At 42.2% G+C, this 25,592-nt stretch overlaps 1 protein-coding gene across 6 annotated transcripts in view; it reads right to left on the bottom strand.

The window, feature by feature from the left end:
• The window catches only part of LOC140731255 (ral guanine nucleotide dissociation stimulator-like), a 147,771-nt gene that overhangs the window by 35,644 nt on the left and 86,535 nt on the right, over positions 1-25,592 (bottom strand). For 3 of the 6 annotated variants that reach the window (XM_073052800.1, XM_073052804.1, XM_073052806.1), the window contains exon 1: positions 11,226-11,565. The exons of 2 other annotated variants lie outside the window; for them this stretch is intronic. In XM_073052800.1, coding sequence (XP_072908901.1) covers positions 11,226-11,408 — 183 coding nt within the window. In that variant the 5' untranslated portion in view covers positions 11,409-11,565. Of the gene's footprint in view, positions 1-11,225; positions 11,566-15,217; positions 15,359-25,592 lie in introns of those variants that run through there. One more of the 6 variants, XM_073052801.1, reaches the window with a different exon arrangement.

Below are 25,592 nucleotides of genomic sequence, written 5' to 3'. Positions count from 1 at the left end.
TCCAATGAGCCTGGAGCACTTTCTCCCCCCAACCAAAAGAGTTCTATTCTTTGTGTGGCTATCAGCTGTGATCACTGTCCCATTTTTTTTCTGGAAAAAAATTGTCTGTGATTATACTTACTGAGTTTTTTTCCTGCACAGATTTATGGAAGTGTTCCTGTGGTGAGAATTTCCATTGATGGTGCAGTTTAGCACAGTGCAAACACACATACAAACACATTGCATACTTGATGACTTTAATCCCACACCACTGAAAAGGAAACTTTGGACTTATTTTACTTTGGAGCTTTATTGGATCTCCTTCTAATGCTCCCCATCTCTTAGTACCTGTGGAGGCCAAGCCAGATAAAGTACCATGGTTACAATAAATATTTACTATCCAAACTGAATTCAAGTTGAAAAGCATTACTCAGAAATGCTCCCTTCACGGTTTATTTCTACACGTTCTCCTTTCCAACAACATTATATTGAATGTTTGCACACATGGAGACACAGAGTTGCAACCAGATCAACTGACAAGATCTCTGGTTATCTGGGGTGCCAGCTGTCTTAGGGATTTTATCCAAGTTGTGTGTGTAAACCTGCGTCGGGAGAATAGGCAGGGAGACAGAATGTGAGTGATATCCTCTACCCGAACATGGACACATCTTCAACTACAAGCTTCTCCAGAAATGAGCTCAATTTTTAAAAATAGAAGCAGAAACCCAGTCCCACACTTCCCCTCTATTGCCCAATGACACCAAGATCAATTGCATCACTTCTCAATCTCCCAAACCGTCTGTCAACCCATCTACCATTCACAAATTAGGTACTGAAACACAGAAGAGGGAGATGAACGTACCAAACTAGGAATCACTCAGACCACACCGGAGATCTACTTCATTCATTCAACAATAAACAGACCATACAATCATAAAACAGAGGAGCAGAACTAGACCACCAGGCCCATAGGGTCTGCTCGGCCATTCCATCATGATTCATTTATTCCTCTCAACCCCAATCTCCTGCCTTCTCTCAACCTATCAACCTCCACTTTAAATATACCCAATAACTGCACCACAGATAGCTGCAGCACTTAATTTCACAGTTTCACTCCCAGTTGGCTAAAAAAATTCCTCCTCATCTCTATTCTAAATGGATGCCCTTCATTCTGAGGCTGTGCCCGTGGTCCTAGACTCACCCACTACGGGAAACATCCTCTTCCACGTCTACTCTATTCAGAATGGAACACCTTCAGGGGCCGACAGACGTCTTCCATTTCATCACAGTTTATCATAACTGGTTTGTTAAGTAAGAGAAATTGGCAGATGAAATACACCCTTTATTATGCAAGGCTGTTCCAAAGAGCCTTACAGGGCATGACGCACTTCAAATCAGAGCCCTTGTGTGATGCAGGAAATCAGTGTCAATTTTCACTCAGCAAGCTCCCATGTGCAATCACGTAACAATTACTTTAGTGACAGCAGAAACTCTGCTACTCTTCCTCAAAATGCATAATCATAAGATCTTTACCTAACCTAAACAGAAAATAAGGCTTTCGCCTACCAGAAATCACCTACAACAATACACTGCTCCAACAGTACCGCACCAGAACTAATTTTAACAATGTGCTGAAAGACTGAAATAAAAGGCAAAAATGTTGGAAATACTCAGACCACAATACGTTTTTGGAAAGGTAACCAGTGTTAATATTTGAGGTTGAAGACCCTTGTTCAGATCTGAGCATTAATTCTATTCCTAGCTCCACAGGTTCTGCCTAAGTGTTCAGTTCTGAAGTAGAATCTTTAGAAAGTAAACACGAGGAAATCTGCAGATGCTGGAAATTCAAGCAGCACACACAAAATATTGGTGGAATACAGCAGGCCAGGCCAGGAGTCCTGATGAAGGGTCTCGGCTGAAACGTTGACTGTACTTCTTCCTATAGATGCTGCCTGGCCTGCTGCGTTCCACCAGCATTTTGTGTGTCTTCAGAAAGTAGTTCTTTTTCCACTGACCTGCTGGGTGTTTCCTTCTACTCCAACTCAAGAATGCTTGCAAATGAGACACAAAGTGATGAACTTTGTTACCTAGTTGTTCCCAAGTTAGATTCGGATAACAAAGCTAAGAGTTAAAGATTTTATTGAGATCACATATCCTGCCATCGCTGATACAAGGAAACCCTTATTACCCAGTTAATGATTTGATTCTAAAATTCTTGTCAAAATGAAATCTAGGAGGTGGACAGACTGGAATATAAAGAATGAGCTGATCCCCCCTTTTGTCAGCCAAGGTTCTCCGTGCATTTCTGATTCACGTTCAAGGTCACATCACGAAAGTGGGGATCTCATGAAATTCAGCAAGTCGGATTTTTGATTCTGGAACCATCAGAAATGTTACTCTTTAACATCAAATTCAACTGTAGCTGTCGAAGTGTTGAACCAATTTTTTTTAAGATAATACGTTCAGAGTACACTATCAGGACAGAGTGTTTGTGTGTGTCACACAGCAATGTTAATACTAAGAAATATATTTTTCAGAAGTTACAAGGTCATTTTCAAAGCTAACGATCTAAAAGATTTTTAGCAACATAAAGGGAACCTTCTCTGCTTTGTTCCTCATCTCAGAATAACTATAATGTCAAAGCTGCCGGCTACAATATGAACTGATAATTAAATACAAATGGTATTCTTAGAACACTTCCTTCTTGAACTACTGGATTTTTTTCCTTCCTCAAGTTGATGACTCAGTCATATAGCTACTCCCCGAAACCCTCATTCTTGATTGACGAGTTTCAATAGTGAGCATGATGGGGTATTAGGCTGCCGAAGAACGCACACAGGCTTCCAACTACCCCACACATGCACACATAGCTATCCACCCCACCTGTGGCACTGGAGACAATATGAACTTGGATGATTATGCTCCTACTGTAGGGAAGTGGGAAAGCGAATCCATTTCAATCCGGTGACCAACTTCTGAGGACAGAGAATAACAGGCAAGAACCTCAAAGGAAAGAAGCAACCTTTCACTCTCGTGAGGGGTAGGAATAAAAATAAAAGGGAGTAGAACAAGTGCATGAGAGCACGTGCAGTGCGCCAGATAACCCATCTACTGACGCATATGTGCCTATGACAGTCGAGATAGGGCTTTTTTTGGAAGAGTCATTCAAAGAACCAAAGTAGTCCATTACAGTAGTAGCTTTCTGATTCCCATTCTGACATCCAACACGTCCATCCATGGCCTCCTCTTGTGCCACAATGAGACCACACTCAGGGTGGGGAGCAACACCTTATATTCCGTCTGAGTAGTCTCCAACCTGATGGCATGAACATTGATTTCTCCTTCTGGCAAAAAAAAAACCACCCCCCCCCCACACTCTGACCTTTTACTTGTCCATTACTTCTCAGGGTCCCCTCTTTCTTCCCTTTCTCCTATGGTCTACTCTCCTCTCCTGTCAGATTCCTTCTTCTCCAACCCTTGACCTTTCCCACCCACCCAGCTTCACCCATCACCTTCCAGCTAGCCTCCTTCCCCTCCCTCTATTGTTCTGACATCTTCCCCCTTCATTTCTAGTCCTGAGGAAGGGACTCGGCCCCAAACGACAACTGCTTAGTCATTTCCATGGATGCTGCCCAACAGGCTGAGTTCCTCCGGCATTCTGTGTATGTTGTTTTAGTTTTGAATATTTGTGGAATGCACAATAAACAGAAACAACAGAGTTTCGGTACTAGAGAATTCTCAGCATGCCTGGTTACGAGAAGCAGGCCAGCATTCATCAGACAAACAGATCAACAACTTTGCAGAAACTATGTACGTTGAAACTGTTAGCGCCTCAAGAATCCTCCCAAGTAAATCTAAAGTATCATTTATCTCCAGTCAAATGTGCGTGCATTGTTGAATACATTTTGGTTCTTACTTCCTGTCTAGTGTCTCTCAAGATGTTTTAGTTCTGTTGGAGTACATTTTGATCAGTACTAATAATGAGTCAATTTTCATTTGGGCACCTGTTGGCAGCCTTAGCTCAGTGGGTAACACTCCTGTCTTTGACAGCTGAGTGTGAGCTTCGAAGGAGACATTCTGGCACTGTATGGAGGAAGCGCCTCCATCCTTAACCACCCTCTCAACCTAATGGAAAAGATCCTACGAAGGGTGATTGATAAGTTCATGGCCTAAGGTAGAAGGAGTCAATTGTAGAAAACCTAGCACATTTATTTTTCAACACAGTCCCCTCCTACATTTACACACTTAGTCCAGCGGTCTGGACCTCCAGAAAGTGTCCACAGCAGGGGTGATTGATAAGTTCGTGGCCTATGGTAGAAGGAGATGAGTTATACAGCTCTTGTTACACACACATGCAGTTCAACTCATTGGGGAGATTATGCAGAAAGTTTGAAGTTAATATCTCCTTCTACCTTAGGCCATGAACTTATCAATCACCCCAATGAGTTAAGTGACGATTTCTTAGAGCACCTTCACTCCCTCACAGCTAACTGCTCCTGGTGATCAGTCTAACTCAGTTCCACACTCTGCAATGCATGGTATGGCTGAACTGTTAGTGGACCTGGGATACCTCTCATCTTCATTCACCATATCCCAACCTCATCCTGGCCTTGTTAAAGTCAGATGCTAGTTTCACTCCTCTACTGGAGCAGGACATCCAAACGATAGAGAAAATAAAAAGCTGATTTTACAAAATCGAGCTTTTTAAACTCACAGTGAATTTACTGAGTCAAAACTTCACGCTTCATTTTCCTAGATTGTCTATGCACTGAAAACCAGCAGACAGGAGGGTTTGTGCCTCTGGGATCCAGCAGACAGGAGGGTTTGTGCCTCTGGGATCCAGCAGACAGGAGGGTTTGTGCCTCTGGGATCCAGCAGACAGGAGGGTTTGTGCTTCTGGGATCCAGCAGACAGGAGGGTTTGTGCCTCTGGGATCCAGCAGACAGGAGAAGAGCATGATGCTTGGAGCTGCCTTCAAGGTAACAGACCCTGAAATGACGGAAGGGTAACTTTGACCCCATCTGATTCGAGATGGGCAGTTTACTGAGAACTAAATGTGTCTGCATTGCTGTGAAGTGTCAGAGGCCCCTCCTGTTGCTCGATCTTAATTATTTCAAGTCAGAGCCACAGCCATAATTGCACTATTAATGCCTGGCTTGAGACCTTACAATATTCCCTGCTCAGGCTGTATGACTAGCCGCATTCATCAGTCCCAACAATTGGGGCCTTGCACAATGCTGGGTCTATGAAAACTGATTTCAGCAACACATTTTGTTCAATAATGTATTGTTATCTAGTTCAGAACAGGCCAGGCAAATAGGTTGAAGGTTTCAAATGAATGCAGCAACACAGAAAGAAATACAAACGTGCTGCAGTTTTTATCCACCGGGGGTGCAGGCCTGGGTCACTACGGAACAGGCACGATCGGAGAAAGAAAGGAATGTTTCCACAATGTGGCCCATTTATCAATAAATACTGCAGTGTTAGGAGGAACAGATCTCCCTTTCTCCCCCCACCATGAATGTGCATAATAGTAATGACAGTGCCTGTATATTCCTGATCTATGATATTGGAGATTGTTTAACAACAACATTTTATCTTAATACTACCCCCAGAACAGAAAACAGAACTGTTACGATACCGGTGGTCCAATCAGCAATTAAATCAGTGTGAGATTTGATAGAGGTATATAAAACTAAGAGGTTGGGTGAGACTACAACCAAAAGTCATGGGTGAAGAGTGAAAGGTGAAATGTTTAATCGGAACACAATAAGGAACTTCTTCACTCGGAGGGAGGTAAGAATATGCAATGAGCTGCCTGTGGAAGTAGTGGCTATGGGTTCGATTTTTAACATAGAAGAGAGGGTTGTATAAGTACATGGATGGGAGTGGTATGGTCTGGGTAAGGTTGATGGGACTCGGCAGAATCATAGTTTGACATGGACTAGGTAGGCCGAACTGTAAGGGGTTCTGTGCTGTAGTGTTCTATGACTCTAATGGGAGCAGTTTCCCTCCATTTAACCAATCACAGAAGTATCAAACACAATGTGATGAGGGCAAGTAAGGAACCCCTTACATGAGAACAGGAAAATAATAAGATGATTAAGGACAGAAATTTTCAGGACCCCAGCTGCTAAAGTCATGGCCTCCTCAGACAAGGTGACATAATTCCCTGAGAGTAGAATTAGAGGGCTGGAATAGATGACTGAGATAGTGAGGTAAGCAAGCACATAACCTTATCAAAAGTCATCCAAGATTAATTGTATTATGTGTATCTGAAAGTAACAGCTTTGTATTTGTGTTGTCTCTAGGTGCCCTGTGTACACATTTCTGTGGGTATGTGAATCAGAACCAAGCCCAAGTTGCCCCACCCAGATTTTAGATTGCTCCAATTTAACTCCCTGCCTAAATGCTCGCATTATATTATGGCTCTGCAGATTAAAGCACCTGGAAGCACAATTCATTTCAAAATGGACCGTAGCCACCTTTAGAAGCACAGAAAACCTACAGCAAAATACAGACCCTTTACACACTCTAAGGTGACGGCAGCAGAAGCAAAACTATTAAAGGCTCACCCTACCCTGCACTATAGGTGACTTGCCTTCACACTCTATACCACTGCAATCAACAATTTCAGGTTGTGTTGAGGTGAGGCAGTTCATTTGCTGAGCCTCTTTTTTCTGCGAAGATTCCTCTTGTTCTCTTTCCAGCTGATGTGGCAGGAGACAAAAGGGGAGCAGAGTGTAGCAGTTGCTGCTGTTACACCGATCAAAGAGCAGGGAGGAGCGATGCAAATTCTCCATGATCAGAGGGATCAATGCTGATCTCCACAGTCAGACATTCAAAGCCTTAAATGAGTGCAAGTCCCATAAATATCCCATTAAAGAACCTCTTTTAAAAACATTTTAAAAACTTGATTCATAATAAAAAATTACAATAATAAACAAGAATAAATTACAAGAATAAGCCCTTTCATTTTTATATTCATAGACAATGAATTATATAGAGTTCAATTACATTTCTTAAAGCTGATAGCACTATTGCTGCACGTGTGGCCCCATGAAGTGGTACTCCATTACAATAATCAACCCAACCTAGCCCCTCCCTGTCAGTAGTGGAAGAATCCTATACCGGGGTCCTCCCCCACCTCACTATAAAGAGCTTTCAACCGAGTGTGAACTCAAGTTTATTAGCTTATTAACAGACAAACAACCTCATGGATAATGCCCTTGGCAAGCCTTTTCCCTTTCCCATTGTCTACAGTAGTGTGAAATTGTACAGCCCATTCCATCTTCCAGCGCTCTAGGGCTCTTCTTGCAATGCAAATTCTAATTAGCAGTGTTACTCAGCCAAGACAGCTGGATTTAGAAGTGAGAAGATGTCACACTGGCAGAGTCTGGATGCTCTTCATGGCATGGAGTGTGTAAGGAAATTGCCCAATAGAGTGTTAATGGATCTGACCACCTGAGATCTGGATAGTGTAGTTTTACATCCCTCATCTCAATATTATTTATGATACTGTGAAAACAATTTGTATTTACTAGCATCTTTCATGACCTTGGATATACCAAAGAACTTTACACTCCAGAAGTCCTGTAATTTAGAGATGCATAGCAAATAATTCACATACAGTAAATACACCCTATCAGCAAATGTTAGACAATACAAATTAGGGGTGTTGGCTGACAATAAACACAACTGTTCCCATGAAACAGCAATAGGCCTTATATCATCTCAGTGCTTGGACTCCTGGAGAGAACAGTCCTGTTGGAAGTCAGTGTGTGTTTTATCTCTTGCCTAAAAGTGAGCATAGAAGGGAGATGGAGCACAGATATAACTGTGACTAGTTCAATGTTGAGTTCCAACTCTTCAGATAATCACCTCATTTTTCTAACCAGGAGCAGATGAAAGTGATTTGACTATTTCCATATACATGCTTCTAACACTAAATTTAGACTTTGTGCTCCTATCATTTCTCTTGCATTCCACTTTTCATGCCATTCCTTTTAATTTACCTTACCAGCTTTCCTTCTCATTTAAATCACATTCTGGTGAAACTTTATCGATCTGATGAGAGTCTGTTTTTCTCTCCACCAACGCTGCCCAATCTGCTGACTGTTTCCAGCATTTTGTTTCCACATTTTCATTAGTATCTTGCTATTGTATTTGTAATCTGTTCCAGCTCATCAATATTGAATGTGATAGCTAGAGGTAGAGAGTCAATTCACAAATTCAAGATAATACATTTCCTTTAGTGTCTGTGATTGGTTACGCTTCCTTGCCTTTGGCAATAATTATGAGTTAATGGGAGAAGGTGAGCTTCTAAGTTATTTTTAAGGTTTCAAATCAATGCAAAAGATTAAGTGATAACTATCAACTACAATCCCAAAATATGGACAAAATTAACCCCTCACTACCAAACTCAATTGTTTCTTACATGTTTTCAGACTTCCTTCCTCCATTATCTTCCCCTGAAGTGTTCTCCGCAGTTCTGTAGGTCATGGGATCCAGTACAGTACCACCCAAGAGATAGTTCAGTTTCTGGGCTGTCAGTTCCAGTGGAACCAATTATCTTTGTTGGTGAGACAGAGAACAAAAGTTCCAGATTTCCTTGCAGGTAGATATATATATAAAAACATTGACACAATTTTCAAGATATCCAAAGCTATTCACAACTATGAAGATTTCTCCATCACCCAGCAACACCAGAAAGACAGGAACTGGCTGTGCTCCATTGTTCTTTAAGGGAGCTTTTGTTCACAAATTGGTTACTCTCTTTCTTAGAGTGTGACAGTGTACTTCACAGTACTCCATTAGCTTTGAAGCATTTTGGGGTGTTCTTTTGGTGGTAAATGAAACACAAAACTTGCTTTCATCTCCTTTTTTACAATTTTGAGCCAGGAGGGATTCAGGTTTGACCATTCAGTGCGAGGAGATTAATAGTCCAAGTGGAGGTTGCAATCCTTTCAATACTCTGGGGTTTGAGCTCCTTCGCTCAATGGCTAAAGAGTGCCTGTTTGTTGGCCAAGGTCAGCAGCAGTATCTTGCTTTGCCCCTCCACCATGGTTGAATGGTGCCAAGACTCAAATACCCGCTGAAACACATGATGAACAGCAGTGTGGGCAGAAGCCACTCCTGCTCAAGGCTGCAGAAGGGAAAAGGATATAAAAGGCCTACAAATTGTACATCGGAGAGCAGTGGGGCAACTATTACTGCTAAATGCACAGAGCAGACAGCTACAATGCAACCCTTCCTCTAGGGACATCTCTAGAAAAAGGAGAAACTGCTTCTGCTGCTCTAGCAATATCATTGAAGACTGATTTCCAGGGCATTGCAGCTTCCTCTTGGGCATTTTATTTTTAATTCAAGTGTCCTCGAGTTTTTCAAAAGAAAACACACAGACAATGCAGCGGATTACATTTCAACTGCTCCCACTGCCGAGAGTGCAGCTAGATTTTCCTGCTGGGGCATCTGAAAAATTGATAAAATAATGTTCCATCTGGTCCTAAGGTGGCCATACACCAGTGGCCGATTTCACCCCTGGATGTGAAAATGGGTCATCCACAGAGCAGGAGATTAGTTATGAGCAACAGTGTGCTGCTACATTTAGCCTCAATTCAAGCCCTGCAGTGGACGTGGCAAGGATGTTTCCTATAGGGGGCAGGAGGTGTCTAGGACCGGGGGCACAGCCTCAGAATAGAAGGGCGTCCCTTTAGAACAGAGATGAAAAGATATTTCTTCAGTGAGAGGAACATGAATCTGTGGAATTCATTGCCATAGAAGCCAGTGGAACCCAAGTCAATGGGTATATTTAAACCAGAGTTCAATAGGTTCTTGATTAGCAAGGGTATCAAGTGTCACTGGGAGAAGGCAGGAGAATGGGGTGAAGAGAGATAATACATCTGACATGATGGAATGACAGAGCAGACTCAATGAACCGCATGTAATCACCCAGTTCTAACCATCCTGAGCCGAGAAGGTGGTTAACACAATGACTGTGGTAGACTAGCCTGGCACATATTGAACAGACAACGGCAGACACAAGAATTAGTTTCTGTTTTTGAAGGACGTTAGTTTTGTTGGTATCTGAGTAGGGGAGCAGCAAGCTCACGTGAGGTCAAATACACATTTTCAACTAGCAGTCTATAACTGAGCATCATTACCATTGGATGAGGGGAGTAAGCAAAAGATTCTGTTTTGTAGCAGAAGAGGAGGAGGAGATGGAGGTCCCAATAAACACACCCTAGTAACAAGGACAGCTTGAACTTGGGCGGCTGTTAAAAGGGTAGAGGCCGTAAATTCAGCTTAATAGCGATAATTTAAAGTAGCCTTACGTTTCTCCCCTTATTCAACTAGAAGCCTATATCTCTTTAAAGTGTCAGAAGTCCTCAGCGAATTCTGTGGATAAAATTCATGACTGAAAATGTCCATTATATCTAAATTGATCCCAAGCTATCCCTGAAAAATGGACCTACAATTCATAACAGAATCTCCTCTATAGCAATCGCGGAGCTCCTGAACTAAATTACTGTGCGAAAATGCAGTAAGTGGACAGCTGGATAATTACACGTAGCATTTGATTTAGTTACAACCAATTGGCCAGTACGATTTACGAGTTCATTGTGTTCAAGATGTTAACGCTTCAGAAATCTGACTTTCTCATCAGTAACAGTTCAAAGTCCGAGGAGGGGAGGGGAGGGGAGGGGGGGCGGCACGCTACACCAGAGAGAGATGCCGGCTGATAATCCCCTTTCCTCCCCCACCTGCGAATGCTGGTTTACAGTAAAGAGAGTTAAACATCCGACTGGATGGTGCTAAGTGGCAGTACAGTACCTCATGACACAAGCAGGATACCACTACATAAACAAACACATTGCAGAAATTACTCAGAGCTCCAGAGCAACTGCGAGGATAGTTTGGAATGCGCGAGCTAACAAGTGGCAAGTTTTCCTGGGATCACGGAGCTGTTACGGACCGTGGATTTTATGACAACTTTAGTCCCATTCCTTATAAATTCTTCTCTCAAAAGCCTGAACAATTCCTTTCCGGACACACTTAGAAATTACGTTTCCAGTGCTCGCGAGGCCAATTCCAGTGAATTCCTGATCATAATTATATCAAATGAAAGAAAAGTCGCTGTATTTTCTCTAGACTTTTTTTTTGCCCAGGTTTTTACATCTTCCTCAGCAGAACATTGAACTACCTTGAACTCATGGGAACAGTACTCGGGAGTGCCCACTACCTACCTCGGTCAGCGGGAGATCGGGATCCAGCTGTGTGAAGCTGCTGAGCACCACGGAGCTGGGGTCACCAGTCACTTCCAATCTCACCGCATCCCAGATATTCTTCAGGCGCCTCGAACTGTCAAACATCTTCTGCCCGCTGACTGCATAGTCATTTTGCAACTCTGGCCACATTAGGTAAACCATGGGAAAGGCTGGTGTCGTCTCCTCTTAAAACGACAAGAAACAAGCCATCCCCCTTCGCGTGTCTGGGGCGAATGTAAACACGACTGCCAGAGGGTCCTTCTTAACTCTCTCCACTCACTGACGATGCCTATGTGCGGCTAAACCATAAATGGGACGCGGCAGCCAGTCAGGGCAATCGCAGCCGCCCACTCGGGCAGGCCATGATGTCACCATTGTTCTGCAGCGCCTCCTGCACCCTCCCAAAAGTGGACTGGATTCCTCAAAACACCGGATTGGATCAGACATTTCAGAACAGAACTTACATGAAAATTAACGTTGATTGAATAAAAGTAGAGTAGCCTTTCTATTCAAATAAAGTGGAATGCTTTAATTTGAAACACTCTTAATGAATTGTCTATAAGCTGCCACGAATAGTTGAATCAAGCGTAGACTCCGTTTCCATCGCAGCTTCAGTGGCCGGGGAATTCAAACTACAGCTCTACGCGATGTACTAAAGAAATTCCGAAACTTTCCGGAGAATCCCTTATCTTAGTGGGCAGCTGGAGGGGGTGGGGAGGAAGAATTTAGGTAGTTTGCAGAACTAGGCAAACCAGTTCAGTAGTACAACTGGCCCGTGAGATCGCATCTCAATTTGGGACAATTGAGACAGATACAAAAAACAGACAGTAAAGACAGGGCCGAATGATCTGGTGCCACATCGCAATTAAATGCTAGACAGACAAGTACAAAGGGTTGATAACCTTTGGGCTACCTGTTAGAGCGGCAGATCATAACGGATCTGCATTAATATCTACTGTTCAAAGCCTTGCTAAACAGCATGTACTGTTTTGATGACACAATTAGTATAAAGGATATTTACTGATCGCTATATATTTCCTGAATATATTTACAGAATTTTTTTTGGAATAAAAACGAATTCTCGCTGCTCCCCATCTATAATTGCTTCTGGGCTTGTTTCTATGCTGCAAAACATTGTGACTCAATGAATTCACCCCGTCTTCGACGCCACTACACATTGGGTTAAGGAAGCTTCCAGCCATTGTCACTCCTCTAGGAGAAAACCAAGAGCAAAGACAACGTTACCATGTGAGGTCTGCTCTGCATTCTCCAACTTCAAATGAAAAATAAACGAAACACATGTTGATGCTGGAAATATGAAATAAAAACAGAAACTACCAGAAAACTGAGCAGGTGATGCACTATCAATAACTCCAAAAGACTGGAAGTAGAGTAAATACTGAAAGGCTTTTATTAGCAGTAAAACGGAGCACGTCCATGCCGGGTGACTGCCCTGGACTGTGGGGGGTGCAGTGACACAATCACCTTTATCCAGGGGTCTGTGGGAGGAGCCACAGGAGCAGTCAGCAGAGGGATGTGGCCAGACAGATATACATGGTTTACTACAGCAGGTCAAACAGCATCAGTAGAAAGAATTAACGTTTCAGGTCTAGAACTGAGAAATATAAACAAAGACTCAAGAAAGAAACAAATCTGTCAAAGTAGCAGAGCCGATATGGAGACATTTAATATATGAAACAAAGGAAATTTCTCTGAAGCTTTAAATAATGTGGCAGTTAAAATTAAGAAATGAGATTCTGCAGATGGTGGAAATCCAGAGACACAGACTAGATTGTTTTTTTTTGTCTCTAATTTGTTGCTAGTGTAGCCCATGTAGTATTATATAGTCTGATTATACAAAGCAAAGATAAAAAGGATACCATCCAATTAAGTGCTTTTCATATGAAAATTGAAAATCTTAACAGGGTGATTGAAAATCTGAAAAAAGTGGTGCTACAACACTCAGCATCAGCAAGACCAAGGAGCTGATTATTGGCCAGAGGTCCTTGTCGGAGGAATCCAAGGAGTCAGCGACCTTAAATTCCTCAGTGTTATCATTTCAGAGGACCTGTTCTTGGCTCAGTGCTTAAGTGCAATTACAAAACCTCTTGTCTGCTTCCTTAAAGTTTACGAAGATTCGGCTTAGCACCTAATACTTTGCCAAATTTCTATGAATGTCTGGTGGAGAGTATATTGACAGGTTACATCACAGCCTGGTGTGGAAACACCAATATCCTTGAATGGAAAATCCTACCAAAGGTTGTGGATACGGCCCAGTCCATCACAGGTAAAGCCATCCCCATTGAGCATATCTACACGTCGCAGGAAAGCAGCATTCTGCATCGGGAACCCCCACCACCCAGGCCATGTACTCTTCACACTGCTGCCATCAGGAAGGTGGTAGAGGAGCCTCAGGACTCACACCACCAGGTTCAAGAACCAAGAACCAGTGGGATAACCCATTCAACTTCACTTGCCCCATCACTGAATTGTTCCTGCAACATACGGACTCACTTTCAAGGACTCTTCATCTCATAAACTTAATATTTATTATTATTATTTTGTATTTACACAGTTTATTGTCTTTTGCATGTTGGTTGTTTGTCCATCCTGTTGGGTGGGGTCTTTCATTGAGTCTATTAAGGTTCTTGGATTTACTGGGTACATCTTCCCCACAAGAAAACAAATCTCATATGTTGACATATGTACTTTGATAATAAATTTTCTTTGAACTTTTGAACACACATCAGCCAAATGCATCCAGAAAACTCTCCTAAAAGGCATTGTGTTATAAACTAGATAAACCTTAAGCTTTCTTTCAGAGACACAGGAGATAAGGAACCAAAGGAATCCTGAAATAGTTTCATGGTACAGTATCGGTTGGCAGTCCACTGCAATAACAAGGGAGTGCCAAACTGTTGGGGAGCTAATCTTTGGTTTCATTTGTCACCTCACGTATATTAATTGGTTGCCACGTTCCCCAAGTTGTACTGGAATATCCTGGGCCAGGGAAGGTGCTGCAAGAATTCTTCTCCCTTTTATTTTCCTTCCCTCTATCTCTAAATTCAATCAGGTGGTGTGGCCAGACTCTCCACACTTGGTTTGCTCATAACCCCATCACTGCTGATGGGTTAAACACATTAAGGACGTGAAGCATGCCACAACAGGCAGTTAGAATTGTTGGAGCCTGCATCTATTCTCATGACTACCACCAAGTCAGAGGTATTACAAGTGCAACACAAAACCTTCATGTGTTGTTAGGATTTTCAAACTTGCTGTATTTACCCTGCAGCCTCCAGTAATGTAAGATTGATCTCCCTGGAGCTGCTGCAAATCGCCAATGGCAGTGATGTGTGTTTTGAGAAGGTGGGGGACTGATAACAATTTTTTACCCTGAATAATCATGAACCTCACTGAGGATGTATGCATTTTTAATGTAAATTCTCCTGTGTGTACCAGATTCACAGGGAATTGTCAAACTCAATACTGAGTGGGAATCCACCTGCTTTGACAGTCTGACAAGCTAGAAGTGAGAGACTGGCAGCTACAGCACACCCTAAATTGCAAAATTATGACAATACCATATCGTCAGAATGGTCTCCCTCTATTTAGCCCTATCCTGAAGTCATGTGATCAGAAGCTCTGGAACATTTCCAATTCAGACCTGGCAGCTTTTCATTGCCTTGTTCACTAAATGGCCTGCCCTCCGATGGAAGCCTGGCGATGACTCTCCTTAATTAGATTCACTCATCAGCCCAGCAGGTTTTTAATGATTAACATTGTTCTCTGTCGCAGTTGGCAGTAGTAGCACACTGCAGGAAGGGAATTGCAGCAGTGTGCAGTGTAAGACCCTGCCGAATGATAACCTCAGTCGTATCGGGGATAGCTTGCACTGGGGTTGATTTCACAAGAAGGAAGGTCTGTATGCATAGAAAAATCTCAGAGAAGTGGTAAAATCCAAACTGTTTTACCTGAGGTGTGCTGCACTCAGTGGCCACTCCATTTGGCACAGGAGTGGAACATTGGGTGGTCTTCTGCCGATGCCTCCCATCCACCTCAAGGTTTGATGTGCTGTGCATTCAGAGATGCTCTTCTGCACACCACTGTTGTAATGCGTGGTTATTTGAGTTACTGTCGACTTCCAGTTTGCTTGAACAATTCTGGCCATTCGCCTCTGACCTCTCTCATTTACAAGGTGTTTTCATCCACTCACTGGCTGTTTTGTTTGTTGCACTATTCTCTGTAAACTCTAGAGACTGTAGTGCATGAAAATCCCAGGAGATCAGCAGCTTCTGTGATAACTCATCACTCGGTCTGGCATCAACAAGCTTTCCACGGTCAAAGTCACTTAGATCATATTTCTTCCCCGTTCTGATGCTTGGTCTGAGCCTCATAATTATGTCTGTATGCTTTAATACATGGAGTTGCTGCCATATGATTGGCTGATAAGATATTTGCATTAACGATGTGTGCTAGTGTGTATTAACGATATAGTGGCCAGAGTGTATTATTGGGGAAGCATGGTGTGAGAGAATGATGGAAGTAATTGAATGGCAACTTTCGATCAAGAATTCATAATGAACTTGATGGGAAACTGAAATTAGCTTGACCAATTCTTTCAAAGAGCAGGCATTGCTGAAAGAGGCAAATAATCTTTAGTGCTATGTAATGCTGCGGCTAAAGGATAGACTGGAAGGGCAACACCCAATCGGTAACATCACCTGACTCAACAATGCCAAGAGCAGTATCTTTCTTGGATACATAAAAGATTAGAGACGCTGGAATCTGGAACAACACCCAATCTGCCAGAGGAACTCAATGGGATGAGCAGCATCAGTTGGAGGAAACAGACGAAGCACTTCATTCAAGTGGTCATTTTTCACTGGTGTCAAAATAGCATCAGCAGGCTATTAGTACACAGTTACAAATGCAGTCCTGTCATCACTTGATGTTCAGAACACATGCCCCGAACAATAATACACAGTGAGATAACCCTTCAGAAGCTGCAAATGAGGCTCCTTTGCTGCCAACCAACAGCACCATTAGGCAGTGAACCTGCATCCTGCCTGACTCAGTCAGGGGAGGGGGGGGACAGACAGTTATTAATGAAATAAATATTGAGAGCACGAGATATAGAATCCTTGAAACTGAGTCCATAGGTTGTGGGAACAGTTCAGTGATGGGGTGAGTGAAGTTCAGTAGTTAACTTCCTACCTCTCCAGCATTTCCTACCCACCTGGCTTTGCCCATCACCTTCTAGCTATCTTCTTCTCCTCCCCCCACCTTTTTATTCTGGCCTCTTCTGCCCTTCCTTTCCAGTCCTGGAGAAGGGTCTCGGCCCGAAGCATCGAGCCCCGCTGGTGTAGACCTGCTGAGTTCCTCCAGCATTTTGTGTGTGTTGCTCTGGATGGAACTACTGCTGGTCTCCATTTTCACTGCTGCTCTATTGATGATTCTCAGCTTTTCACTATGGTTCAGTGTGGTCCCTATGGTTTTCCGTAGACCAGAACGACTTAATTCTGCCCCCCCCCCACTCTGATTCACAATGGTCTAGTACGGTTTGTGTCCACTGCAAGTCAAAATTTCCCAGTGCCGTTGGTTATTTTTCACGGTGGTTCAGTGTGGTTCATGTTGTTTTAGTATGCTTGACTAAGGTTCACTTTACATCAGAGCTGCTCTTTTCACTATGAACCACTATGCTAACAACTGCCCTCTTAAAATCTGAAGCTTAGTCAATAAATCTGAGTGTATTGCAGTCGGTCAAATGGACATGGCTGATTAGCCTACACAGAATTGGGCTGACTGGGTGATTTTGTTTGACTTCTTCTCGATGCTGTTTAAAATATAAAATAGTCATCTTATTATTTTTGATCTCTCTCCCACTCGCTCTTTCTCCACCCCGAGGAGGAGCAGGGAGGAGCCGATCAGCGAAGACTATGCTGAAGAGTCAGCTGGTATAGGGTGGCCCAGGGACCTGATGACCTTCCTTCTATGGTCTAAGGACTAACTAAGTAATCGGCCTGCTTCCAGCCCTTCCCCCTATCACAGCTGCCGCTCTCAGTTTTAATCCATGGGGAACTGTGAGTTCGAACAAGTGTTTGACTAATACCACTCCGCAGCACTCCTCCATTACAAGTACATAACATCATCAATCACCAGTGTGCTATCACTGTGGCCTGTAGCCAGCTATCGACTGAGTGAACAGAAAATGCTGTAAATGGCAGCAATGGAAGGAAAGCCTTATGTAATCATGACAGAGTGGACAGAGAGAAATTGTTTCCATTGGTAGAGGGGTCAAGAATCAGAGAATGAGGATTATTGGCAACAAAATCAAAAGTGACCCGAGGAACCATTTTTTCCCCCTCTACGGCCAGGATAGTAATGAAGACAGGTTGGATTTTTGTGTTAAGTGGTTAATAATTTATGGAGCTATGGAGGAGAGGGAGGAGGGAACCAGATGGATTTCTCTTACACAAGAGTTACTACAGGCAATGGACTGAATTATTTCCTAACATGTTACAATTATTCAGCACCCTTTCACGGTTGACTAGGAGATTCCTCATGCACCTCCAATACAGGGGGTGAAGCAGTAGTTTACCTGTTTCTCATGCTGATATTTACTCACCTGAGAGATGGTACTAGTGCTCAGCTCATCTGGCTACAGTCTCTAAGTGAAACTTCTAATATTTTTAGTTATAATATTTCTAGTTATGATTATTAGCAACCTATAAGTAAGTGTTTGCAACGTTTTGCTGGTCACTGTGCATTGACAGATGACAAAATTGACAATGCTTTGCTAGTTATTGGCATTGTTAATTGTCAAGAACTATTACAAGTTACAAGGAATGATAATCAGGCTGAGAGAATGTCCCAGCAAAACATGGTTGATGACAACGTATCAAAGACAAGTCGAAAGACTGACCAACCTTGACAACAATACCCTGAGAGCTATTGAGTTTATCTACCTGGGGTGCAAAATGGCAAGAGGACAAGACAAAGAGAGTTATGTTAAGAATCAGGAAAATCCAATCTATCGTATGCCATGCTGAACATCAGCTGGGTGAGTAAGTATGCTCTGTATTAGAAGATATGGATCCTCCACAGTAATGCTCTCAATGTGTTGTAAATGTAGCTCAAAATGGGTAAAGCTGACAGATTTGAGATCTTCCAAAACAAGTGTATAAGGAGGAGGTCAGAATTTCTTGGCTGAGAAAAATCTCAAAAATTAGGGTTGGATTAAAGATAAAAATGGTATGAAGGAACAGCTGTGACGATAACATAAGACATATGAGCAGAATTAGGCCATTGGCCCAGTGAATCTGCACCGCCATTTCATTATGGCTGATCCATTTTTATCAGCCGCACTGCTTGGAACACAAAACATTAGGGAGGAATCATCCCCAGGAAAAAAGATGAAGAATAGAAGGAGAAGAAGACATATGACTGAGTCTCAAGCAGGCCACAGACTAGCTGCCTGGTGCTGTTCCAAAGGAAGCCTATATGACATTTGAGATACAAACAAGATTGGATGCTTAGGCATCATTTCCCTCAGTTCATTCTGAGCAAAAACTAAAACTCCACTATGTAGTTTTCCAATAAACTACATTACAATTCAGGAGGAAGTCTTAGCATTATGCTTTAGGGATATTTTCAATGAGTGAATCCCCTAAGCAGAGGAAGGGGATTCCCATAAACCCAAGGGATTAAGAAAAAAAACACAAAGATTCCCCTAACCACCTAACTGAAGAATCAGGAACAGTCCCTTGTTTAACACACAATGCCTTCAACAACATCATATGGAGAAATTACGGGAAGTGCTACAAATGGCCATAGCCTTTCTGAGCCAGACGGGAAACCAGCCAGGGACCACACAGATCTCTGCACAGTACAGTAACCCTTGCAGGAGATCACTAGCTAGAAGCCAGCTGCAATTCCTTGCTAAAAGTTCAGCATGGGTAACTTCACTCATCTCAACACAACCTATGGACTCAGTTTCATGAACTGTACATCTCATGCTTTCAGTACTAGCTATCTATATATTTATTCTTGTTTTTTTGTATTTACAGGGTTTGTTTTACTTGCACATTGGTTGTTTGTCAGTGTTTGTATGTAATTTTTTCATTGATTCTACTACATTTCTTTGTTCAACTGTGAATGGCTGCATGAAAATGCATCTCAAGTTAGTAAATGGTCACTTATACAGACTTGATATAAAAACATTACTTTGAACTTCCTAGTCCTGCTGTGGGTATCAACCATACCATACAGAGCCCTTCCCCTCCTCCCCCGACACCCCAGGCCAGGCCAACACTCATGGGTTCAAATCCCAAGAGAGAATGAAATTAGTGTGACAATGCAGGAAGTGTAGTCCTTCTATATGGTCAATAATGATCACATGTTGCTGCTATTACACTTAAAACAATACTCTTCTGATATCCTGAGATAATGCACGGCAGAACACATGTACTTTTCTGATTAAATAGAAATACATCAGCAATACCAAGGAAAGCCAAGATTCTCATAATGACTTTTCCTAGAGGTATTAATTCAAGATGTGAAGTTCCATTTGTAATTCCCTGTGATACGAACGGTTTGTGCACCTTTGCAGCCTCTTTAAGTGTTTTGGTTGATATTACAGAGAAGGTCATTTGGTCATTGTTAACAATCACCAGAGAAAGAGACTTTGGCAGCTCGGTCTGCGTTAGTTCCCAGCGAACAGTCTGTGACCATAAAATAAACAATTTGACAGCATAGCAGCTTGCCAACTCCTCCCTACTTTATTCTTGATGAAAAGAGATTAGAACTAAAAAAAACACCACTACAGTGATCATACATATTGGGCACGATTCAACATCAGCAAAACCTATTGGTGGGAGTTGTTATATAAGAGACTGGCGGTGGTAAAACCACTGGTGGTAATGTCTAAAATGCAGGATAATGCATGTTTGGAACCGTCAGCTCTACTTGCTTTGCACTTATGACTGTGTGGCTAAGCACAGCTCCAATACCTTCTTCAAGTTTGCTGATCTTTAGGCTGAATCAAAGGTGGTGACGAATCAGCTGATGGGAAGGATTGAAAATCTGGCTGAGTGGTGCCACAACTACAACATTTCACTCAATGTCAGCAAGACCAAGGAGCTGATTCTTGACTTGAGGAGGAGGAAACCAGAAGTCCATTGGCCAGTCTTCATCGGGGGATCGGAGGTGGAGGGGTTCAGCACTTTAGATTCCTCAGTGTTACCATTTCAGAGGAACCATCCTCCTCCAGCATGTAAGTGCAATTACGAACAAAGTACAGCAACAGCTCTTCTTAGACGTTTGTGAAGATTCGGCATGACATCTAAAACTTTGACAAATTTCAGTAGAGAGTTGTTAACCTGTTGCATTATGGCCTGGTATGGAAACACCAATGCTCTTGAATGGAAAATGCTACAAAAAGTAGTGGATACAGCCCAGTCCACCATGGGTAATGCCCTCCCCACCACTGAGTGCATTGACACTGAGCTTTGTTGCAGGAAAGCAGTACACATCATCAGGAACCCCCAAGTTATGCTCTCTTCTCATTGCTGTCATCAGGAAGGTGGTACATGAGCCTCAAGACTCACACCACTAGTTTCAGGAACAGTTATTACTCTTCAACCATCAGGCTCTTGAACCAGAGATGATAATTTCACTCCATTTTACTCGTCCAATCATTGAACTGTTCTCACAACATACGGACTCACTCACAAAGAATCTTCATCTCATGTTCTCTATATTTGTTACTTATTTATTATTTCTTTTTTTTATCTTTCTGTATTTGCACAGTTTGTTGTCTTTTGTTGTCCACCCTGTTTCTGTGGTCTTTCACTGATTCTATTATGGTTATTGGATTTATTGAGTATACCTGCAAGAAAGTGAATCATATATGTGCACATTTATGTACTTTGATAATAAATTTACTTTGAACTTTGAACACGATGGTAATGTATTCTATATAGGGCAACATTTGAGGGGTAGTGTTACAGATAGAACAACATAGAAGTGACAACACATTACATAGTGGCCAACATAGATGGAAATATGTCCTTTGTAGGTTAAAATGATGGGAATATGTTATAAGCAAGGCAAGACAAGGGTGGCAATGTGTAATGTACAGGGCAACAGAAATGTGGGTGTATGCTGTATTGAGACCAATAAAAAGGTAGCAGGTAACCCCAAGCTCTAGAGCAGGGGTTCCCAACCATTTTTATGCCACGGACACCTATCATTAACTGAGGGGTCCATGGACTCCAGGTAAGGAACTCTGCTCTAGAATGATTTATATGAAGTAAAAAATTAAAGTTTAATTTGTTAAACACCCATCCTGTGATATGATAACTCTTGAAATACTTCTGTGTCAATCTATCAGAGGTTTGGCACATTATCGTGCTGGAGTGTTCCACGTTCTATTGGGGAATGAAAGTCATTTCGGTTTCATAAATTCAGTGCCAACATCATTAGGAGTAACCAGTTCAGTGTCAGCCTTCTACTCTAACCCAGCAACATGCCTTGGCCACTAGTACAAAATGGCGAACAATACTGCACAACTTTAGTTTCAAATTTAGGGCAATTTTCCATTGTCGGCTGGCAATTGATGAGTTAAGGCTTCTGAAACTCATTTCACACAGGACTCTTATACCCAACTTTTTCTGGACTGAATTGAATCCAAGCCCAAGGAGAAGTGGTATTGCATTCACCCTTGGCACTAGTCCTCTCTCTGAAAATGCAATCTCAATTATTGTTTTAGAAAATAATCTTGATGAGTCAGCAATGGTGGCAGATTGAGCTAATGACAGGACGCAACATGCGAAGGTCAATGGTGGTTGGCGTTCGGTGTTCAATCATGAACCTAATGTCTGGTGGTTTGGACAATTCATCTGGGGTCGCAAATTCAAATCCAACTAATGGCAACTTGGGAATTTAATTCAATTAATTTAATAGATCTGATTTTAAAAGAAAAAGGGTAATCTCAGAAGATTAAAACTGTGAAAGCACAGAACTTTATAAATACCCATCTGGTTCACTAGTAATCCTTAGAGGAAGATCTTCAGTCTAACCCAGTATGGATTTTATCTGACTCCAAAACCATACAATAGTAGAAAAAAGACCTGAATGCTAGATGAAAACAGCAGGTCAAGTAGCATCTGTGGTGGCAAAAGGTGCATGGAGATGTTTAAGACTGAAACACTGATGCAGGGTCTTGATCTTTTGCCTCATCATATGCTGCTTGACCTGCTGAATTCTTCTAGCAAACAGCTTCTTTTTTCTCTCTAGATTCCAACATCTGTAATCTTACTAGCCCTATTGAAGTGACCAAGCCAGTAACACACTTGATCGGCATTAAACATTGACAAAGCTAGTCACCCAATGAACATGTTTTTAAAAAAAACAATGCACACAAGATGTTGGACTCAGCAGGCCAGGCAGCATCTATGGAAAAGAGTAAACAGTCGATGTTTTGGGCCAAGACCTTTCATGTGAGTTCCTCCAGCATTTTGTGTGTGTTGCTTGGATTTCCAGAATCTCTAGATTTTCTTGTCTCACAATTTTTAAAATGTTCTTTACTATTAATTCTTGGGGAAAGGGTATTGTTGGTATTTATCACTCATCCCTGGTGGTTTTGAGAAGGCGGTGAAGCTTTCTTGAACTACTGAGAGCATTTTTACCTTAAAATGGACACTTGAATTAAGGTAGAGGACTGGATACAGCTAACAAATTTTGTTCCTTAAAGGATGTTTGGAAATACTACAATTTTCAAAGATACACAAAGTTTTATGGTCACTATTACTAGTACTGGATTTATAAAACCAAATATAATTATCATGGTGGGAGTTGAATACACAAAGGATTACTAGTCCAAGCAATTTAGCAGCTAACAAAAAAAATCCCAAAATTCTTGGATGTGGGAGAAAGAGAGAACTTAAAAATATTGTTTTACATAAGTTTTTCTACAAATAAAATGTCTTTGTTTATAATTTCAAGTAACCAGCTATCCTATAGTGTCTTGGTCCGTGGATGCAAGCAAGATATTGAGACAGATTCCTGAAAGGTACTTTTTCATTACTTTGGCTGGAATCGTCTGTGGTTCAGCCAAACCCAATGAGGATTGGCTTCATGGACATGATATTGATTTTGCTTTGAAGCTATTGAGACTCTGGTGCAACCGTAGTCTGAATATTTCAATCTATACTCCTAATAGCCATTAGACAAATCTTCCTCAGCTGCCATGCTGAAACTGTATTCACTCATGGCAAAATAAAAACATCAAAAAGCTGTCTTCTCTCAAGTTTTTGTAGATAAAATGGTGGCATGATGGGCTGTTAACGTGTTCGATGCTGAGCTAAGGTGTCTCTGCCTGTTCGCACATTCCCTCTTTGATTGCTCAAGTTTTCTTCAGGTACTTTAATTTTTTTCACTTCGTGTCCCAAAGATATGCTGATAGGTTCATTGGGCCATAGTACATTACCCTTAATGCCAAAAGAATCAAAAGGGAGTTGATGGTTGACAAATATTTAAATTTTATGAGTACAAAAGTCAAAGAGAGTGGGAATGGCACCATTGGGATTACTTCCACAAGAGCCAGCATGAGGGAGGGGTGAGGGGCAGAGGCATTCCATCTTGTCTTACTGAACATGTAAAAGGTGGCTAGAGGCAGCTCCCAACCTACTTCCACATCCTTACAGGCATCCAAATGCATATTGCAGACAAGGTTTGAGGATGGCTCGCTTGCTCTCAGACGCCTTATTCAACCAGCACCACTGTGGTTTTGACTTCCAGTTCAAATTCTGCCTTATACAAGGCCCTCAAGTCTTTTTATTGGGTTCTCCCCTACCACACTTGGAAAGGGCTGCTAACTGGCAGAGGTGTCTTTTGGACCTTTACAAAACACACAGACGTTTTCCCACCTACTATGACACTTACTTTAACTCAGGGGTTCCCAACCTGGGGTCCACGATATAAAAAAGGTTGGAAAGCCCTGATTTAACTGTTGCTCTTCCATTAAACTTCCCATACTTTAAGTGCAATAAATGCAATTAGATTCCAACACTAATCACTGATGTTGTCTCCTAGCTCTAATGTTTCATTGATATAGGTCCTAAAAGAAGAGGGGCTGTTCTATTCTGATAAGCTGACCATGGTCATACATTGTCTCTGAGCCCTTCCAAAGCACCAATGGTGTCACTTGAATGTTAGCCAAGTGTCCAAATTCTTCTCAAGAGACTAGAATTACAAATGCAGTCTGACACTACAGTGCAATTCAGTGGAAGCTGCTACACTCCCTGCTATCTCGCTCAATTATTCCTTTCTTATTTGCAAGTTCTAATCACTAAAGTTGGCAATTACTTTTTTGTTGCTCCACAAGTATTTCATTCTGGCTTTGGGATGTTCTGAAGGTGTGATCGAAACTACATTCATATTTGAGATCCTGCAGCTGATAGCTACAAACAATGGGAAACAGAAACACGTGTGTGCCAGCTCTCTTTGGAGTCAGTGCCCAGGAGGAATGACCATGCTGTGCTTTAACATCTCTTCAGTGTTCTGTAGTCTCTCTCACTGAGAGCAGGGAACTAAACATTCACCCAGAGCAACCATTCCTCCGGGATCTACACAATTATAAACGGAATCCTCTGAAAATATCACAACAAATGCCATCATTACAGGCTCTTCACAATCTGTTACTTCTCCTTATTATAGTTAGAAAAGGGCAGGGTTCTGGGGATCCTGAGCTCCGGATTGGAAGGATGTGGGGGCGTCAAATCAGATGTTATTGTTCAGCTTCGTCACCCCTCCCCCACTGCTATATTTACGAGTATCTGTGTGAGGCAGAAAGAATATCAAAGAGCTTAGCTGGCTCACCGCATTCTGTGATAAACAGCACAATTATTCTTGCTAACTTCATATTCGCTACAAGATAAGATATGGCCCAGGAAACAGCTCGTTGGGCACAGGCATTTTCCAAGGGGAAAAGGAGGATACTCCTCTGACATGCTGGCTAAACCAAGTGGCTTGTTTATTGCCATGCAGGGGAAAACAACTTCAGTGTGTGGCAGCCACACGACCTCACATTAGACATTAGAGAAAGCCAGCCCCTCAGTGAATGAGAAATGAGTCAGGCATAGAGAAAAAAACTGCAAGGGCTTGGCTGAGGGCCAGGAGCAAAACACTTTCTCTGTAAGGAGTAACTGATGAAACTGGAAGTCTTTAAGGTCTGAAGGGTTTCCTGTTATTCTCTTAGTGCCTTCGGAGAAATCTTTGATTTAATAAAAACACTTCAGAGTGCCACGGTGACTGTTGCCTTACAGCTACAGAGTTCTGTCGTTTCTC

Source organism: Hemitrygon akajei, chromosome 7 (genome assembly GCF_048418815.1).
Source record: "Hemitrygon akajei chromosome 7, sHemAka1.3, whole genome shotgun sequence".
NCBI lineage: Eukaryota > Metazoa > Chordata > Chondrichthyes > Myliobatiformes > Dasyatidae > Hemitrygon > Hemitrygon akajei.
This window is presented reverse-complemented; position numbering and strand designations above follow the sequence as displayed.